Source organism: Alosa alosa, chromosome 6, assembly GCF_017589495.1.
Source record: "Alosa alosa isolate M-15738 ecotype Scorff River chromosome 6, AALO_Geno_1.1, whole genome shotgun sequence".
Taxonomy (NCBI): domain Eukaryota; kingdom Metazoa; phylum Chordata; class Actinopteri; order Clupeiformes; family Clupeidae; genus Alosa; species Alosa alosa.
The window spans coordinates 461,795-482,026 of NC_063194.1; the positions used below are offsets into that span (position 1 = coordinate 461,795).

The following is a 20,232-nucleotide window of genomic DNA, read 5'->3' on the forward strand; positions in this document are numbered from 1 at the left end:
TTTCATCGCTAAATAAAAAATGGCATTTATTTCCGTAAATCACACACCACATATTTCTGTAAATTGCTCAGCCCCAGAGTATCCCTCCAACATGGCAATTATATTGCCCGTTTCAGGACAGTCAGCCCTACACACACATGAAATGCATGTAGAGCTATGAGCTTGCTGTGGTGAGATACAGGTCAAAATATAAGAATTTTTATAATATGATTTTTAGATTTTAATTCTTAAATAAAATCAATGCTAGTACTAATACATGAAATGATGGCAGATCTGGATAGCCTAGACTCTGCTGAAAAAAACAATATATATAATATGTGTGTGTGGCACTTACAATGACCAGAATAAATCCTTATGAATAAAGGTAGTGAAAATGCCCTAAAAACAGCTTAGGGTTCTAAGGGTTAAAGCCTGAGAAACTGACAGTTGATGCAGGTGGCCTGGCCACCTGCCACACGATTCTAATTGCTGTGATGTCATAAAGGCCCAATGTTAAGTCTATGGGGAAATGTTCAATAGTTTTTAATTAATAGTTTAAAAAGTATAAAAGTTACAAAGATGAAATGTACAAAGCACCCATGTCCTAAGTAAGACCTACGTAACAGTTTGAATGAAGTTTCTACGTTAAACGGTTCAAGCTGCATTAGCTGCGTTAGAATATAATAATAATAACTAGAAATGCAATTCCAAGGAATTACCAGTGCATGAAAATCAAAACAGATAATACAGAGATGGTTACTACGGTGATGCTAGGATAGACATGGTGGTTGCATAGCTTAATAAAAGTTGATAGTTTAAAAGTAGACTGTTTAAAAGCTGAACGTAGATTGTTTAAAAGTTGTTGATAGACAGTAGATAGTTTAAAAGTTGTTGATAGACAGCTAGTTTAATAGATAGTTTAATGATAATTTAAAAGTAGACCGTTTAAAAGTTGAAGGTAAATAGTTTAAAAGTTGTTGACAGACTGGAAGTTTAATGAATGTTGATATTCAAATAGTTTAATGGCTGTGTATAGGTAGATATTTGACGATAACGGAAAGTTGGAATGGCTCTGATGTTTGCAAGCAGTTATTCTAAGATTTTTAACTATGCTAACCATGCTACTTAGCTAATGTTTTATAGCAGTGTTAGCAATGCTAACATGCTAACCATGCTACTTAACTAACATTTTCTAGCAGTTTTGCTAACTATGCTAGCAATGCTAACTATGTTAACCATGTGACTTAGCTAACCTAGCTTATCATTTTTAGTAGTTATGCTAACTATGCTAACTAACATACTAACAATGTTAACTATGTTAATTATATGACTTAGCTAACCTAGCTAATCATTTTTAGTAGTTATGCTAACTATGCTAACTAACATGCTAACTTAGCTAATCATTTTTAGCAGTTTTGTTAAAAATGCTAACCATATTAGCCATGCTAACTATGCTAACCATGCTAACTAGCTACAGTGGGTAGGAGTCATAGTTGATGACAAGTAACAGTTGCAATGGCTGAACAGTTAAAAAGTTCAGTAGTTTAAAGGGTTAAATTGTTTAATAGTGAAATATTGTAGTGAGGACTTTTGAAACAGTTTTTGGCAGAGGAAGCAGTTGAACAGGATGTGTAGTCTAAATAGGGCCAGTTTGAATGCTTAAACAAAGATAATGAATGTGTAGCAAGATGGGTCGTCCTAGTTCATGTCTATGAGGGCAAAGTGGAGTTCAGTCAGAGACGGGCTCTGGTTCAGTTCCCGCCTGCACAGGGGCGTGTCACTGACGTATGACTTACATTTGAACGCCTCGGTTCCACGCCAGACAAGCTGGAGTACAAAATAAACTTGGTGTACACCTTCATTAATGTTGTGTTCTCCCGACTGGAGGGTCATACTATCACGACATTCTACTGAAATAGGGAGGAGGGTTTGCAGATCATGATACCGTGTCCGAAATGTGCATCCATTGCTCAGAAAAATAAGGCTTTGACAAATTCTGGGAAATTCTTGGATTCTGCCATAGACCTCAATGTTAAAAAGAGAGCCCGTGTACTGCTACCCTATTTGCATAAATTTTCAGGGACAGGAAATGGCCTCTCATGAAGTATCTTCGTAATCAACCATCTTTGGCTTAAAGCCTGAGACTGGCAGTTGATCTAGGTGGCCTGAACACCTGCCATAGGATTCTAATTGCTTAACGGCCATATTATGATGTCATAATCGGCAATGTTAAGTCTATGGGGATTTTTAAAAAGTTTTTCTTTAATAGTTTAAAAAGTATAAAAGTTTCAAAGTTGAAAAGACATAGCAGCTTGGTCCGTTTGAATACCTACGTTACAAAGTTTGAATGAAGTTTCTAAGTTAAACTGTTCAAGAGAAATTGCGTACGGAAAAAGTGGTAAGCGGAATAATAATAAGAAGTTGTTGTTGTTGCCTAGGAAGAACAGTACAGTGCATTTTCATGCACTGTAATAAGAAGATGACTAGGAAGAACAGTACAGTGCATTTTCATGCACTGTAATAAATCGAATAACAATAGAGTGCATTTTCATGCACTCTAATTAATCAACAGCCTAATGGAAATAAAACAATATTATACAAACCATAACGCATAAGAAGCACTTAAAGAACTAAGTGCATGTTGAACAGGAATGTCTTTAGACCCCTCTTAAACAACCCAAAACTACCACAGGAACGGAGACCACTGGGCAACTCATTCCACCAACATGGAGCCACTGAGGAAAAGAGTCTTGAATTAGACCTACAGTAGTGTTTATGACTGGTCGACATAACAGACGCTCATCAGAAGACCGCAGTGGGCGGTTGGGGATGTATGCCTTGATTATTGAATTAGAATAACTAGGAGCATATCCAGTCAATGTCCTATGGGCCAAAGTGAGAGATTTAAATTTAATTCTGGCTACTATAGGGAGCCAATGGAGAGTAACTAGGAGAGGAGTTGCATGTGTCCTCTTTGGCTGATTGAAGACCAGGCGTGCTCCAGCATTCTGAATCAGCTGTAATGATCTTATTACACAAGCGCGTAAGCTAACTATTAGTGAATTACAATAGTCCAGCTTGGAGATGACCATGGTTTAAACAAGAAGTTGTGTGGAATCTTGTGTCAGATAAGGTCTGATCTTCCTAATGTTGTAAAGCAAACTGTACACTGACATGATTTTGCAATAGAAGCTACATGCTCAGAGAAGTTAAGTCGGTCACGCCCAAGTTACGTGCCGATCTAGCTGGGGTTAGTGAAGTTGAGTCAAGCTGGATGTTAATCTGTTGGGGAATAGCTGTTTTAGCTGGAAACACCAAAATAATTTAGACAAGATATCCTTTATAGTGCAACAAAAAGAAACATTCTCCAGTGCATCATTACTTCATATGATGCTGAAAGGGAACCCTAGGACAAATCCTTAGCTATGAACTGATTAATGTACTGTAGCTATTGCAGATAGGGATGGTTATTTGTGAAGTGGAGATAAGTCTATCCTCACTCAAGTGCTGTCTAGCAATGTGGAATGTCCAGTAGTGATCACTGCAAAAACTGCTCATTCAACACTGGTAATAGACGCTCAAGATCTAGTTATGTCTTTAGAACACCCATCTGACTGCAGCACATTTAAGAAGTATGCAGGAAAGTTGTAAGAAACTTTTGTATTGTTATTTGATATTTGTTGTGTGTTAGCAAATGATGTTAACTATCAAAGAAATAGACCTAATGTAGGAATGCACACAGATATTGCAACAGATAATGGTGTAGGCCTATCTGATTAAGACCGGAGTGGTTGAAACATACTTATTAAATTACACTGGGAGCAAAGAAAAATCTTCACTTTTTTCCCTTTGCAACTGTCAAAGAAATCCCATAAACACAGGAAGGGTAGCCTACATCAGATGGCCTAAAGATTAGGCTCTTCTGCAACGCATTAAAGGGGTGTTTCAGGATTTTGGACATAAGACCTTATTTCCAAGTAAGCAAGTGTGATATTTATCAGTGGAGACCGTTTTCAGCACGTTTCATCCAGTCCTTCTAATTGCAGAGTTAGCAGGTGCTAGGCTAAGCGCAAAGTCAACGGTATGTGCTAGCCTGCCACTAAAGACAGTCTTACCCACTCCAAAGTACACCTGAGGCAAATTCCAGACAATCGATGTAAATGTCTGTGTTGATAGAATAGTGTAAGAAATACAACTACCCTTGCATCGCGTTGCAATAGTTATACTTGGGTCCCTAAAGTTGTTAGTAGTCATTTTGCAACTCAGCGGCGGACTGATATTACTACTACTAACTGGAGCAAGTATAATTCCGCCGCTGCTTAGAAAAACTAGTCCCTCAAAATGTAATGTGATCGTTGAAATGCAAGGATAGAATAACGTTAGAAATAACACTGTCAATACAGACATTTACATCGATAGTCTGGCGTTATAATTTATTTGCCTCGGGTGTACTTTGGAGTGGGTAAGACTGTCTTTAGTGGCAGGCTAGCACATACCATTGACTTGCGCTAGCCTAGCACCTGCGAACTCTGCAATTAGAAGGACTGGATGAAACGTGTTGAAAACGGTCTCCACTGATAAATATCACACTTGCTTACTTGGAAATGAGGTCCTATGTCCAAAATCCTGAACCACCCCTTCGGATTGGATTGGATCAAATCTTGAAAATGGGTTGTTCAAAGGGAAACAAGGATCATGAAATTGAGTTAGATCACATAATCTATTCTTGGTTTTGATCTGGATAAAACCTTCACTTTGTGTTGTTCAAAACTTTTGAGTTGGATTGGAATACATTTGATCCATAAAATTAGGATTACCCTGTGCTGTAACGTTATAGTGTGATAACTTCCACAACCCAACAGTATTGTAACAGTACTGTATTCTAGTGTGCTAATCTCCACAACCCAATATTATTCTAACAATACTCTATTCTACAGGACTATGCATTTGTCGTGGATAAGATGAAGGGTCTGATAATGGAAGGCAGTGTTTCCCACAGAATTGAATTGTATTTGTGGTGGTAGGTGAAGGGGGTTCTGTGTTGGAGTCAATAAGATGAACAGCCTACAATTATACAGTTATACTTGCCTTGCACAACAAGTCCTGACAAATACAGTAGCTGTAACATTATAGTGTGCTAACCTCCACAACCCAACAGTATTCTAACAGTATTCTATTCTAGTATGCTAACCTCCACAACCCAACTGAAGGAACTGTAGAGGCGATGTGGGTCGGGGGTAGAGTGAGTGTGTGGCGAGCAGGCAGAGCCTCGGTCAGAAGGCTCAATGGTATGGAGTAATGACACGGAGATGGCAGGTTTCGGTGCAACACAAGTGAACTTTATTTTAGTCTCAATTCATCTGTTCTTTTGTTCTTTACTTGTATGTGTGCTGCATCAAAGAGGAAACAAACAGAAAATGGAGTAATCAGTGAAATGGGGTAAATCAGTACAGATCCCAACTCACAAACAAACCAATTGACATTTGAAAAATAAACTGAAATCATGTAATCATATAAGGTACAACTAAACAATACTTGACATCCCAAGTCAACCAACATCATCTAATCATCTCTCACATGGGACTCGAACACACCAAACCAACAAACAAAGACCATAACTTTACACATGATGGCAGAGCTACTCTACAAACTGATAAACATCATTAAAGTGATGACTTACATTAACTCAAAGACACACACAAAGCAGGACACACTGGAGTGGTCGGAGTGAATAAGATAAACAGCCTATAATTATACAGTTATACTTGCCTTGCACTACAAGTCCATATTGACAAGTAGCTGTAGTATGTTATAGTGTGCTAACCTACACAACCCAACAGCAGGCTATTCTATTATGCTAACCTCCACAACCCAACAGTATTCGAACACTAATGCTTCAAGTGGATTTTGAATTCTCACCCTAAGGATCAATCCTACAAGTTGGCCAGTCACATTCACATGGTGAAAATGTGTATTGGTAAACACACAACAAGGACAAATTCCAAGCATACATTTGACAATTCCAAGCATACATTTTGACAAAGGGCTTTCCTAAAAGAGTACAGCTGAAAACTTTTTGAAATTTTAGGGCAATTAGACATTTGTAGAGATGAACACTAATGGATGAAATATAAATATTATAGACGTAATGATGAAGGAAAAATAGTAAACAAAGAAGTTCCCCTAAATGTAATATAGAGTCCCGGCATTCTGATTCTTGGCAACTGATGAGTGTGAATGTTGATTGGCTGATGTTATTCAGGTGCTGTTCAATGGTGTGAATCTTAAATGACATCTTAAAGCTTTAACAGGGATTTGAACACTCAACCTATGAAACACCAGTACAAGGCATTATCCCACTGAGCCACTAACAATCATACACATTGGGCAGTCACATTCACATGGTGAAAATGTGTGTTGGTAAACACACAAGAAAAACTTCAAGCATACATTTGACAATAAAATGAAGGGCTTTCCTGAAAGAGTACACCTGAAAACTTTTTGAAATTCTGGGGCAATTAGACATTTGTAGAGAAGAACACTAATGGAGGAAATATAAATATGATAGATTTAATGATGAAGGAAAAATAGTTAACAAAGAAGTTCCCCTAAATGTCAGAGTGTCTCAGCATTCTGATTCTTGGCAACTAATGACTGTGTATGTTGATTGCCTGATGTCATTCAGGTGCTGCTCAATGGTGTGAATCTTCAATAACCAATAATATTCGAGCCTAAAGCTCTACCGGGGATTCGAACTCTCAACCTAATAAACACACATTCACATGGTGAAAATGTGTGTTGGCAAACACACAACATCAAGAAAATTCCTAGCATACATTTGACAATAGAATTAAGGGCTTTATAAAAAAGAGCACATATCTGAAAATGTGCACTGTTAATGGTATCCACCTAATGATGGTTGTATGGTTGTTATCCAAGAAAAAAAAAAGACTCATAGCAATATAGGTGATATAGGAGAAATGGGCTGAGTGATCAAACTTTATTGGCCTATATCTCTGAAATGGAACAACATATCCAAATTCTTTTGCTAACTTTTGTGAGGCTTTGTCTAAACATTGTGTGTGAGAATTTTGGTGAAGATCTGATAATTTTTGAAGCCTGTGAAACTGTTTATGATGTGTCATGAAAATGCCAGGCTGAATCTTACGTTGAGATCTTTTATTAATAACTCAGATAACACATATGTAACTCATGCTCCTAGCATCTTCATGAATATAACAAACTCCCAGAAGTCCAAGTTTCACGTAATGAGGTCACCAATATTATACGTATGACAACCGATAAACATTTCATCGCATCACATCTCCCCCCTCAGTAAAGTAAATCATTAACATTAAATCAGTCACCTGTTTATAACTTAAATTCCCAGCAAATTTACTTTAAAAATAAACCTGTAATAAAGCATAACATAAATGGCTGGTTGTTACTTCAATTCTTTGTTACTGTTATTCTTACTTCTTTCATTTTGGTACCATTAAACAAATGAACTCATTAATGAACTCTTTAACTCATTAACTCAAGTAAGTTATCACTACCTGTTAAGAATCTGCAACATAAAAATTCAAATCATTTTGCATTACCGTTGCATGGCCACCACACCGACATGCTGGCCCTTCTGCGACACTTTGTAAGCCCCTGATGGCCTTCGTGTAGCTGGGACAGTACATCTGCTTGCATAGAGCGGGGAATGACAATTCTGTCATCGTACAAGAGAAGTCCTTCTGCTTCTGACAAGTGTGCCCTGGCAGCATGGAACCCGTGTAGTGTGTGTGGAATGCGTGCTAACTCACCTGGCCAGCCGGCCCTGGTGTCTCTCTTTTTTTCACAATATTTTCATTTGGCATTCTTGTTCAGGTCTATTTAGGCACATAGTCCTTGAACCAGGCAGGAGGGTTAGTAACTCTCCCAGATCTTTTGGGGGTGGTAGGTGGTAGGCTTTGGGACACAGTGAGACCAGGAGTGACAGGCCCCACGGCAGGAAGGGATGGGGAGCCCGGGTCACAGGAACTGGGCTGGCTCTGGTCACTAGTCTCTGATGCAGTGACCCCGGGACTTCCTGGATGTGTCTCCGGTTCCGACGGTTGAGTGTCCCTTGGTCTGTTTGGACGTAGTAGGACCTGGGCTCAGGTGCCTGCGCGATGACTTTTGCTGGAGTCTTCCAGCCTTTTTCTCCATCCAACTTGATGTTGACGTGTTGACTTGACTGTAGTACAGGTAAGGGACGTGCCGAGTGCCGTCTGTTGTAAAAGAAACGGTAGGCACTTTTGGCTTGTTGGTCTTTGCTCTTCACAGCGTCGGTGTCAACAGTACTCGGAGCCAGCTGTGCAGGTAGGACTGGAACTGTTGTCCTGATCTGTCGTCCGATGGCGAGTTGTGCTGGACTCTGACCTGTTGCAGTGATTGGAGTAGCCCTGTAGCTCATAAGGGCTAGGTGAGGGTCTGGCTGCCGCAGTATGCGCTTTGCTGTGGCAACGCTCCGCTCTGCTGCTCCATTGGCTTGTGGATAATGGGGGACTAGACTTAACGTGTGTGAAGTTGTACTGCTCACTGAATGCTTGAAACTCTGCTGAACTGGGTACCATTATCTGATATCAGCTCCAGGGGGATGCCCCACCTGACAAACATGCTTTTCAGGCGAGCAATCACTTGCTGACTGGTGGTGGTAGTCAGCTGTGCTATGTCACGTGAGTAATAGTCCACAACAATGAGGTACTGCTTACCATCTTGTTCACAGAGGTCAGCAGCAATTCTTTGCCACGGACCACCGGGCAGGGGCGTGGTCATCAGTGGCTCACGCCTCTGCGTAGGCTTGTTCTTAAAGCAGAATCCACATGTTCTCACTGTTTCGGTGATGGCATGGCCAATCCCTGGCCACCACACCGACATGCTGGCCCTTCTGCGACACTTTGTAAGCCCCTGATGGCCTTCGTGTAGCTGGGACAGTACATCTGCTTGCATAGAGCGGGGAATGACAATTCTGTCATCGTACAAGAGAAGTCCTTCTGCTTCTGACAAGTGTGCCCTGGCAGCATGGAACCCGTGTAGTGTGTGTGGAATGCGTGCTAACTCACCTGGCCAGCCGGCCCTGGTGTAGCGAATGACAGTCTGTAGATCAGTATCCTGGCCCGTGGCTGACCTAATCGCGTCCAGTCTGTAGCCTGTGATTGGTCTTGTTCCGATCACAGCTTGTACGTAGGCCTTAACCTTGTCCTCCGTGTCAGACGTGTCTCTGTCTGGCAGAGGATTGCGTGACAATGTGTCTGCCACAACAAGTTGCTTCCCTGGGACATGCACTGCGTCAGCGTGGAATTTCACGAGACGGTTTTTCAAGTCCACACATACTCTGGGCTTTTTGTTCTTTTTGATAACTGGCACCATGGGGGCGCACCAGTCTGTGGCTTCATGCACCTTTTCTATGATGCCCAAAGACTGCATGCGCCTCAGCTCCTCTTCCACCTGAGGCAGGATCGGGAACGGAATGTGGCGGGGTGTGGTGAGGCTATATGGAGTGGCATTGGGTTGGAGCTCAATTTTCACAGGCTCACACTTCAAAAGTCCAATATCTCTAAAGACATCCTCAAAACTTTCAATTCCATCCACTCTGCGAATTAGCCCCATTTCAGAAGCTATTCTCATACCCAGCAGGTTGGTGGTGAATGGGCCCCTCATCACATATATCCAGAATTGGTGGTTCACACCACGTTTCTCAGTCTCTGCTAAGAATTTGCCTTTGCAGTCGAGTTTACCACCAGGACTAGTGAAAACGGCATTTGTGTTCATTGAGGGCTCAGGGGCAGGCTAAGGAATGTCTGTTCTGAAATCACGGTAATATCTGTGCCTGTGTCAATCCTAAATTGCACAGTGGTCCCTTTAATTTGCAGATCTACGAGCCACTTGTCCTCGTTGTTCTCAGTCACGGCTCCTAAGAACCAAGAGCTGCCCTCATCACTGTCACTGTTAGCCGCTGCCACTGCTCGCACTGCTTTTGTTTTGCACATAGCTTCAAAGTGTCCCATTTTACTGCATTTCCGGCACTGTTTGCCATTTGCTGGACATGCTCCAAACTCGTGCATTCTGCCACATCTCTGACATCCATTTCCTTGTTTCAGTTGCCCACTTTAAGCTTTAGCATTACTTTGTTTTCTCTCTGTGTTTTTGAATTGTTTTGGCTTACGTGTAATTGCACTTACTTCACTCTCTGGTGATCGGGTGGTGAGGCTTTGTGCCTTGATGAGCTCTGACTGTCGAGCAATGTTGATGGCTTTGTTGAAGTCAAGTCCGGCTCCAGCTGCAGTTTTTGTGATATCTCCATGTCCACTAATCCAATGACAATACGATCCCGTATCTGTTCGTCTTTCGTCGCCCCGAAGTCGCAATACTCCGCCAGTTCATACAAGTCTCACGACTCACTTGTTTTTTCTGCTTGCTGCCATCTTGCAAGGAGCGAGTTGTCCAAAATCTTTCTTTTTAGTAAACTATGTGTACACGAACAATGTTCTTAATGCTCGAGTTCATATGTAGAGACATTGATGATGCTTCGATCAAAGTTTCAAGTTATGTCGAGCCTTCTTAGTGTTTGAAAAATAATGACAAAATCTATGACTAAAGTTTAGCTGTCGATATAACATCCTACTCCACTGTGACTTCGTTCGTGACACTCCTGTTAATAGGCTAAACTATTATTCACATTTGCTCAAAGATTTCTTAAGTATAAGCCCTTTTCGCTCCCTGCGTTGTATTCCAAGTGATCTGCTTCAGGGGCGGGGACGTAGTAATTGAAACACCATGCCTGGGTACGTAATCGCTCTCAGGGACGCCCTCTGTTCGCTGGTTGGTCGGCTGCCCAACTGCCGAAGTAAACGAGCGTGAATCAACCTATTCCAGACGGAGTACTGTAGGGAGAAGAAATCGACCGGAAGTACGTAGGCAGGCCGAGGCCAGGCTAGTAACTTTTGTGAGGCTTGGTCTAAACATTGTCTGTGAGAATTTTGGTGAAGATTTGATTATTTTTGAAGAGTGTGAAACTTTTTGATAATGTTTGGCTTTTCCATGAAATTGTGGCAAAAGCAAACATTTTTAGACCATAAGACCAGGGCCAAAGATACATCTGAGTTAAGAGATTAATATTATGAAAGAATTTGAATCTAGCTCAATCTGGTAAGGAGAAATAAGCATAATTAACTTTTTTTTCCAACAGCGCCACCTTTGGGTGCAGTACCCCACATTTTGGGTTATGGGTAAAGGGGGGTACTGGTAACCATACCTGAAGATTTCAAGAGTTTTGGAGTTACGGTTTAGGCTGCAGTATGACTTTTACAGAATTTTGGCAAAAAATGAACTGTACAGAAACAATAGGGGTCCTGCAGCTACTCTGCTCGGACCCCTAATAATTATGTAGGAAGTTTAGAAGTTTAAAACCCAGAATTGACCAAAAGTGCACCAAATTCAACACAAATGACTCAATACACTTGGAGGAGGCCTGTGTCCTTTGTTTTCCAGATATTAAATATTAGGATTTGGATATCGTTTCAGTATCAAGTATCAAGATATTTATGGCAGGTATTGTATCGAAGTCATAATTTTGGTATCGTGACAACACTATGCCAGAGCCACTCTGTTTTCTAGATATTGAAGATCGGAGGCTCTACCACCAACAAGTGATGCTGTTCAATGGCATATTAGAAGAGCTCATTATCAAGCTCTAGTATGGAGGCAAGCACACATACCAAATCCAGTGTTACTAGAAGTAGAATGTTTTTTCATGTTGCTGACGGTAGATGGCAGTTCTGCACTAGGTTTATTCCCGCTATCTAAGTTCATATATTCTAAGTTGAAGGTTATCTGTGCAACTTGTTATTGTGATGAAATGCATTAAACACCACATGAGTGACTCACTATGTTAGCAATAAAAATATGGTTGTGGTTTGATTAGAATTTCCGAGTTTATTACATGTTAACTGTATCATGTTCCCATTAAATACATTAATAAACTATAGTATGGTTTCTTTAATGCTCAAACATGTATTTAGTGTATTTAGAGAACACTTTTATTTGGTTTTAGTGATTACTTTTGAAATCAACCCAATTTAGGGAAAAATAAGCAAAGAAAATCACTAAAATGCTGATTATGTGGCTTAGAACTCAGAATTGAGCTTGGTAAACAAAATATTCAGAATCAGCACCCTCAAATTAGGTAAGAAGGGTGGTTTACCAACCTTTTCTCAAATTTGCTGTCAGAAGTTCTCTTCTGTGAAGCTGCTCTCCGTCTATAACTGTTGGGACTGTTGCAGGAGATGTAGTAGGCCTATCAGCCATCAGCTCATCAGGGGGTAATATTGTGGAAACAACTGAAAAAACGTTGGGTAGGCCTAGGCTAAATATATGGTCCATACTGTAGCATAGGCCTACTGGCGCGCATAACTCAAAGCTAGAGTTTAGATTTTCTGCCCGAGCCCGCGGGCCGGGTGGGGTCGATTATTCCAACCACTATCATCGGGCCGGGTTGGGCCAGGTCCTTGATCAAGCATTTGTGTGTGTTTTTTTTTTTTAATCATTAGCCTACTTGGGTGGGGGGCTAAAGCTAGGGCATATATTTATTTAGCAAAGTAGGCCTAAGTAACAAATGTGTACAAAGTCATACAAGTTAGTCTACAAAGTTACAAAATGTCATTTGAAATGTCACCTCACACATCACACGTGTCATGCGCAGCTTCTCCTCCACTCGCATGCATCACACCAGGCCTGCTGTGCTGTATTGTGTAGCTTAAGTGCAATGTAGAGCTTGAAGATGTAAATAAAAAATAAAAACAGGAAAAATAACTTTGATCAAGTTTGGAAGAAAGTCAGAGGTATGGAACCATTTTAAACAAGTCAGGGCAGTGACAATATGTGTTGGCTTTGTTGCGTGCATTAAGTGCGGCACGATGCTCGCCTGACAGCAAAAAACGGGGACTTACAATGAACAGACACGTGAAGCAGGCTTGCCATGGCAAAAATAATTATAGTCAGCCTTTAATGTCCTTTTGTCACTTCTCCAAGCATAACCCTGAAAGCAAGGCAAGTCCTCAGAGAGAAATGCATTGAGTTTTGCTGCAGGGAAATAGTTTTACGTTGTAAGTGGCTTACGTTTCTTCATTCGGATTAATTTGCGATCCATTCCATTCTGAACAAACATAGTTTACATTCTTTCTTCCTCTGTTGCATTATTCATTAAGATAATTCTAAACAGATTTCTGTAGTTCAAACAACTCAGAATTGTAGTTGAGAGTTATAATGGCCCAAGTATTAAAAAAATGTCAGATTTAATCAGGCTTGGGTTCATAATTACAGTTAATGTGTCGGGCCGGGTCGGGCTTGGGCACAACGTACACGGGCTCGAGTAGAGTCGGGCTCGGGTAGAGTCGGGCTTGATTTTCTGGGCCCGATCTACTCAAAGCGGCAACAGCTGGCGTTCCTAACCCTGCTCACAAGTGTCACCTGGTGGTTGTTTGGGTCATTGCAGCTTCACTGGGGAAATATAAATAAAAGACGCATAATTCACGTGTGAGGTCACGTAACAATCACACGTGAATCACGCGTGAAGCCGGACAATTCCAAGTGGTACCCACTGTATGAACATGAATTGTTGTTTATAGGCAACATCAATTTAGTCGAGGTATAAAGACTAGGGCTGTCAAGCAATTAATTTTTTTTTTAAAATCGCGATAAATCACTGAATTTTATAGTTAATCGCGATTAATCACATATTTTATCACAATTTTTATATGATTAAAATTCTATTATTTTGCATTTATTGAACTTTCCAGAAGTCCATATTATCAATATAAAGCAATTATTAGCAGTGCATCTTGATTGAAATTCAAATGAAAACAAAGCAAGTTACTTTATTAACTTTACTTTAAGACGTAGGTCTATTTGATTATTTCAAATCAAATTTCAAAAGATGTGCAGCAGACCTGAGGCATCACAATGTATTCTTCAGAAATATAGCTGATATAAATTGAAATAAATGCTACAGCAGAAGTGCATGCACAAAATGTCAAAGTCAAAGTCAAAGTCAGCTTTATTGTCAATTTCTTCACATGTTCCAGACATACAAAGAGATCGAAATTACGCTTCTCACTATCCCACGGTGAAGACAAGACATATTTTACCAATTTAGGTCCACAGACAAACATAACATTCAAGTAAACTAAAAAGTAAGTAAATAAGTAAATAAGAGGGCACATATAATAATGAAAAAATAAGAGCAGCAAAATGTGGTTGAAATTGTGCATAGACAGTCAATAAAAATACTAGTGCAAATTCAGGCCAATAAAAGGCTTGGGTAGTTCTGTTTAACCTAAGTAAGAAGAAAGTGGCATAGTGGTGCAAGTTATGTAAGAGCAGCAGAAGTGTTGTGTTTCAGGACAACAACACCAGTTGTAAAGTGTACAAGTGTGCAAGTGTGCAAGTGGAGTAGTGCAGGCGGCCATTTTGGGTCCAATGTCCAGGATGTTATGTAGCTGAGGGTGGAGGGGGGGAGGAGGGAGAGAGTTCAGCATCCTTACGGCTTGGTGTATGAAGCTGTTGGTGAGTCTGGTAGTCTTGAGGGCGCAGGCTTCTGTACCTCTTCCCAGAGGGCAGTAGATCAAACAGATTGTGAGCCGGGGTGACTTGCATCACTCACAATTTTGGTCGCCTTCTTGGTGAGGTGGGTGGTGTAAATGTCCTTCAGGGAGGGGAGTGAAGCACCAATAATCCTTCCAGCTGTGTTCACTATGCGCTGCAGGGCTTTCCTGTTGTATTCAGTGCAGCTTCCATTACACAGCGATACAGCTGGAGAGGATGCTCGATGGTGCCTCGGTAGAATGTGGTCATGATGGCTGGTGGAGCACTTGCTGCGCCTGAGTTTCATGGGAAGTACAGGCGGCGCTGAGCTCTCTTCGCCAGTGATGCAGTGTTGGTGGTCCAGGAGAGGTCTTCACTGATGTGCACCCCCAGGAATTTGGTGCTGCTCGCTCTCTCCACCACAGCACCGTCGATGGTCAGTGGCAGGTGTTGGGTGTGACCTCTCCGAAGTCAACAACAATCTCTTTGGTCTTGCTGGCGTTCAGCAGGAGGTTGTTGTCCCTGCACCACGTGGTCAGATGGTCGACCTCCAACCTGTATTGAGTCTCGTCGCCCTTGGTGATGAGACCCACCAGAGTTGTGTCGTCCAGCAAATTTCACTATGTGATTGTTGCTGTAGGTTGCAGTGCAGTCATCGTCAGCAGGGTGAAGAGCAGCGGACTGAGCACGCAGCCTTGGGGGGCCCCTGTGCTCAGTGTGATGCTGCTTGAGGTATTGTTGCCAACACGTACTACTTGGGGCCTCTGACAGAGGAAGTCCAGTAGCCAGTTGCAGAGGTAGGTACTGAGTCCCAGTTTGTCAAGTTTGCAGATGAGTTGTTGTGGTATTATGGTGTTGAAGGCAGAACTGAAGTCTATAAACAGCAATCTCACATATGAGTCTCTTTTTTCCAGGTGGGTGAGGGCTGGGTGGAGGGCAGAGCAGATTGCATCCTCTGTAGACCGCTTGGCTTGGTATGCAAACTGGAAGGGGTCCAGGGTGGGGGGGAGAATGGCTTTGATATGTGACATGACAAGCCGCTCAAAGCTCAAATGTATAAGCAGTGGTGGAATGTAACGAAGTACAAATACTTAGTTACTGTACTTAAGTAAATTTTCCACGTATTTGTACTTTACTTAAGTAAAATTTATAGTGCATACTTTTGACTTTTACTTCGTTACATTTTACAGCAATTATCTGTACTTTTACTCCGCTACATTTCTACAACACCATCGTTCCTTTTACGATACATTTTATGATCAGTTTTTTTTCTCTCTGACAAACACGTTTGTTTTACCGGGTTGCTACCAAATATTCTGGAGCTCACGTGCATTCTTAGAAACATAAGCTTCTAGTCTAGACCAGGCAAAGCGTGAGCTTGTAGCCATCTGCATTCAGTAGGCTATATTCACCAGACCCATGGCTACACTGTACATGCAACTGTGTTCTGTGCCTTTCTCTGTCTGTTATCTGCAGCGTTAGGGCCTCCTCTCCGATGAGATTGCTATCCGCGGATCAGCGGAGTTAGGCTATGCCCATGCTTCTGTCACCGCCTGATCATTTGCGGCACAAATGAATGGTAGACTATTAATGAACCGGGTGGCGGAAAAAGCGTAACATTTTCCAGATTAGGAAATAGTCCTTATTTGTGTGTGATTAAATAAAGATGCATAGCCTACAATTGGGGGTAGTAGCGTGGCCATTCAATGTCTATGCGTCTGCGCCAAGTGAAACTGAACTTAATCATAAATACACCTTTCTCAGCAACTTTTCTGTTCAATCAGCATAATTGGCATTACGATCCACCCGACGTTTCCCTTGTCTACCCCGTTAAACTTCAGGCTCTCGTGTTTTGCTGAATGATATTACTCAGCAAATCACCCTAGTAGATAACCAGAATTACAGTCTCTAGAATTGTAGGTCAGAAAGTAAACTGGGCCACAGATGGTAAGCACAATTGCATTAACTTAAAACTATCTAGTCGAGTAACTATCTAGTCGAGAACCTGGTGTGCCAAGTTCCCCAGATTACTAAGAATAATATCTCGCTTTAGTTTTGGTCCAACCAGAAGTACCTCTGTTTTGTCATCATTTAGTTTCAAAAAGTTTTTGCTCATCCACTGATTAATGGAGGTTAGGCATGCAGTGAGGGAGCAAAGGCCATCTGGGTTAGTTGGCTCCACAGAAAGATACAATTGGGTATCATCTGCGTAGCTGTGGAAGTTTACATTATGCTGACTTATGACGTTTCCCAATGGAAGCATATATAGAGAAAATAGCAGGGGACCAAGGCAGCTCCCTGGGCCACACCAAAAGGCAAGTCATGTTTTTCAGATACATGATCTCCTAGACTGATATAAAAATCTCTGCCAGTAATGTAGGTTTGAAACCAGTTTAGAGCATTATCAGAGAGACCCACCCACTTCATGCAAGGCGGTGAATTAGGATGCTATGATCAATGGTGTCAAATGCCGCACTCAAATCCAGAAGAATAAGGATTGAGACTTTGTTTGAGTCGGTAGCTAGTCTGAGATCATTGACTATTTTTACTAGAGCCGTTTCTGTGCTGTGATTTGATCTAAAACCTGATTGGAATTTTTCAAGGATACTGTTTTCGTTGAGGAAGGTATTTAACTGATTACAAACAACTTTTTCAAGTACTTTGCTCAAAAACAATAGATTTGATATAGGCCTGTAGTTGCTCAGATTGGTATGGTCAAGATTTGACTTTTTTAAGTAAAGGTTTCACAACAGCGGTTTTAAAAGCAGTTGGAAATATACCTGTTTCTAATGAGGTATTTATTACCTTGAGAAAAAAGGGAGCTAAGCCATCATATACTTTTTTGAGGAATGTAGTAGGGATTGGATCTAAAACACATGTTGAGGAGCCGGTTTGAGTTATAATTTTACCAAGCTCAGATTGAGTAATAGTGCTAAAGGACCTTAATTTTGGGGGGCTGTTTTTGGGTGTACTATCAAACATATTACTTGTGTTACCAATAGCCTCCCTTATAGAAATGACTTTGTTTTTGAAGAAGTCTGCAAATTCTTCGCATCTTAGAGAGGATGCCTGACTGAGTGTATCAAAAGGTGTTTGATGCAATAGCCTATCAATGGTAGAGAACAACACCCTAGAGTTTCCACTGTTTTCAGCAATTACCTTAGAGAACCTTTTTACCTTGCTTCACCCGGCAGCCAGAACGAGGCTACAGGGTACACTTGCCATTACACCTGTCACGCCGCTGGGTGAATAAGGCAAATAGCCTATATTCATTATCTTTGAGTTCAGTTGAAATAAAATAACTTTTCATATTGAGAAATATGCACAAGTGTGCAAAATAGCCTAGGCCTAGCACTAGGTCTACAGCACATTTCAATGAAGTGCATAACAAACAGAAATAGCCTAGTAGTCCATATCTCCATGTTCAATTCACGTGTAACAGTGTGAGTGTAGGCTAAACAATGTTTGGCTTGTAGCCTAGATTAAAGCTTAAACTTGAAGTGAAGGGTTCAGATGCAAAAGCCTCTAAATGCCACCTACGTCAAAAATGAGATAAAGATGGTGAGTGAATGCTCTCCTCACATAGTATACGTTAATCAAATAATTTAACTTCAAAACACACCAAATAACACTCTCTTCCTGGTCTGAAATATCGATTTCTATGCAAAAACCTATAGGAACCGGATTTTAAATGCTCATTTAAAAGAAATGTGCTCAGACGGATTTAGAGGGTTTTGCATCTGAACTCTTCAAGTGCTTCTGTGATACACTGCTATTTTATACAGTCTATGGTGCTTGCCACACACATCAGCGCCAAAGTTTTTAACTGGCAAACACTGGATGAACAAGCAATTTAAAGCACCATTCAGCCGACCGGGAGTTTAGAACTGCGTTGGTGTTTATTATCTCTATTATCAGAAGCCTACTAGGAAGCAAAGTTCTTAGTAGAATCTTTGCTAGGAAGTGTCTGTGGCAGTTTGAGGACAAGAAACGGTGCATCAAAGTTTCAAAATAGTAGCAGTCAAAGAGGATTGTTGATAACAGAAAAGTGACGGTGTAAAATAAAAAATCTTTGGCGGCACACGATTGATGTGTTAGCCTACTACTCTTTGGCCGGCTCGCAAGCCCAAACAAGTGTGTGCGGCATGACTGTTGTTTTGTTTCCGGTCTAGCTAGATCCGGAGTGGTGTTGTAGTTTTTCTAACGTTACTAGTTGTTGCAACAGCATGTAAAAAAACTACAAAATTTCCTAGGCCAAAAAGAACGTTAATCTCGTGATAAAAAATGTACGCCGTTAAAATGGGTTTGGCCGTTAATAACCCATTTAACTGACAGCACTAATAAAGACCCCTGTATATCTTCATTAAGTACTTAAACTTTTGAACTAGCTGATAGCCCAATTAGCTCGTTTTGCCACTACCGCCACTGCAGTCAAATGGTTAGCGGTTATGCCGTCCATGCCCCCGAGGCAACATTTCGCTGTTTCAAGGACGAGAACAAGAGTGTCCAAAGGGGTGAAAACCACTTTAAATCGGGTCACATTATTGAGTGTAGTGTGTCCGAGAGTCAGCTTGTAGGTTTTGTAAAGGCCAGCATGAGAGACAAGACCTAGATGCTACAAAGTTGTTGTGAGTTTTGCAGGGAGGTTGGTAATGCTCCAATATGATGGTGGTCCAAGAGCAGACCATGCACCGGTCCATGCATCAGACCGACAGACTGAGCGGTGATGGCAGTCGTTCGAAGCACTGCACCATGTTGCTAACGTTAATGTTAACCGCTTTCGCACACACATGATATAAAATACACAATGATAAATATAAAATTCAATACACAATACCTATACAAAACACTATCATTTATACGATTACCACTGAAAGAACTGCTATTAACGGCACATTCACTATATAAAAATCACTGTTTGGAGGAAAAGGTGCACGTGGCTGTTGTCAGATTAGAAGTTGTTCAAATGGCTTTTCGCATTTGTGCCTTGGACTATATATATTCTTGAGTGAGGAGCGGTGGTTTATAGGATGAGTTCCTTCGCTCGGAAATGGAAATATGTACACAGTCTTGTATCTTTGTCTTTTTTTGGATTTTCTGGGAAACTTACCTCCGGAAACTAAGCTATCTCGGAGGAGGGCTTTTCCTTACAGAGCTTTAGACTTATACTTTTGAATTATATATTTGAAAACTGGAAGATTCAAGGTCTACAAAAGTCTACACCCATGGCAAACTGGAATCGCCTGTGACACTTGAATATTTGCTCAAAAAAGGGCTTGTCCTGAGAAAAACAAGTAAACAGATACACATGTGGGGAAACTTGACAGTCCAACCAGTAGGCTATTCAATTAGGTTACTTTGCAAGGGCGTAGGTTTGGTCTCAACATTGTTAAGGACACCCTTCCATATAGAGCTGTATAATGCGTTAATTACATTTATATTTTTAGCTGGCTCCAGATGATGCCTGGCGCTGCCCACACTGCAAACAGCTGCAGCAAGGCCGAATCAAGCTAAGTTTGTGGACTCTACCTGATGTCCTTATCCTACATCTCAAGAGATTCAGACAGGTAAGGTCTGCCAATGCAACTTCCCTTCACTGCAAATTCAGAGCAGTGAAGGGTTTCTAAGAATTTTCGTATTTTT

General features: G+C 41.1%; 1 protein-coding gene across 1 annotated transcript in view; it reads left to right on the top strand.

Moving 5' to 3' along the window:
• Positions 1 to 20,232, top strand: part of usp31 (ubiquitin specific peptidase 31) — a 204,920-nt gene that overhangs the window by 161,065 nt on the left and 23,623 nt on the right. The window contains exon 12 of the mRNA XM_048245616.1: positions 20,037 to 20,156. Coding sequence (XP_048101573.1) covers positions 20,037 to 20,156 — 120 coding nt within the window. The remainder of the gene's footprint in view (positions 1 to 20,036; positions 20,157 to 20,232) is intronic.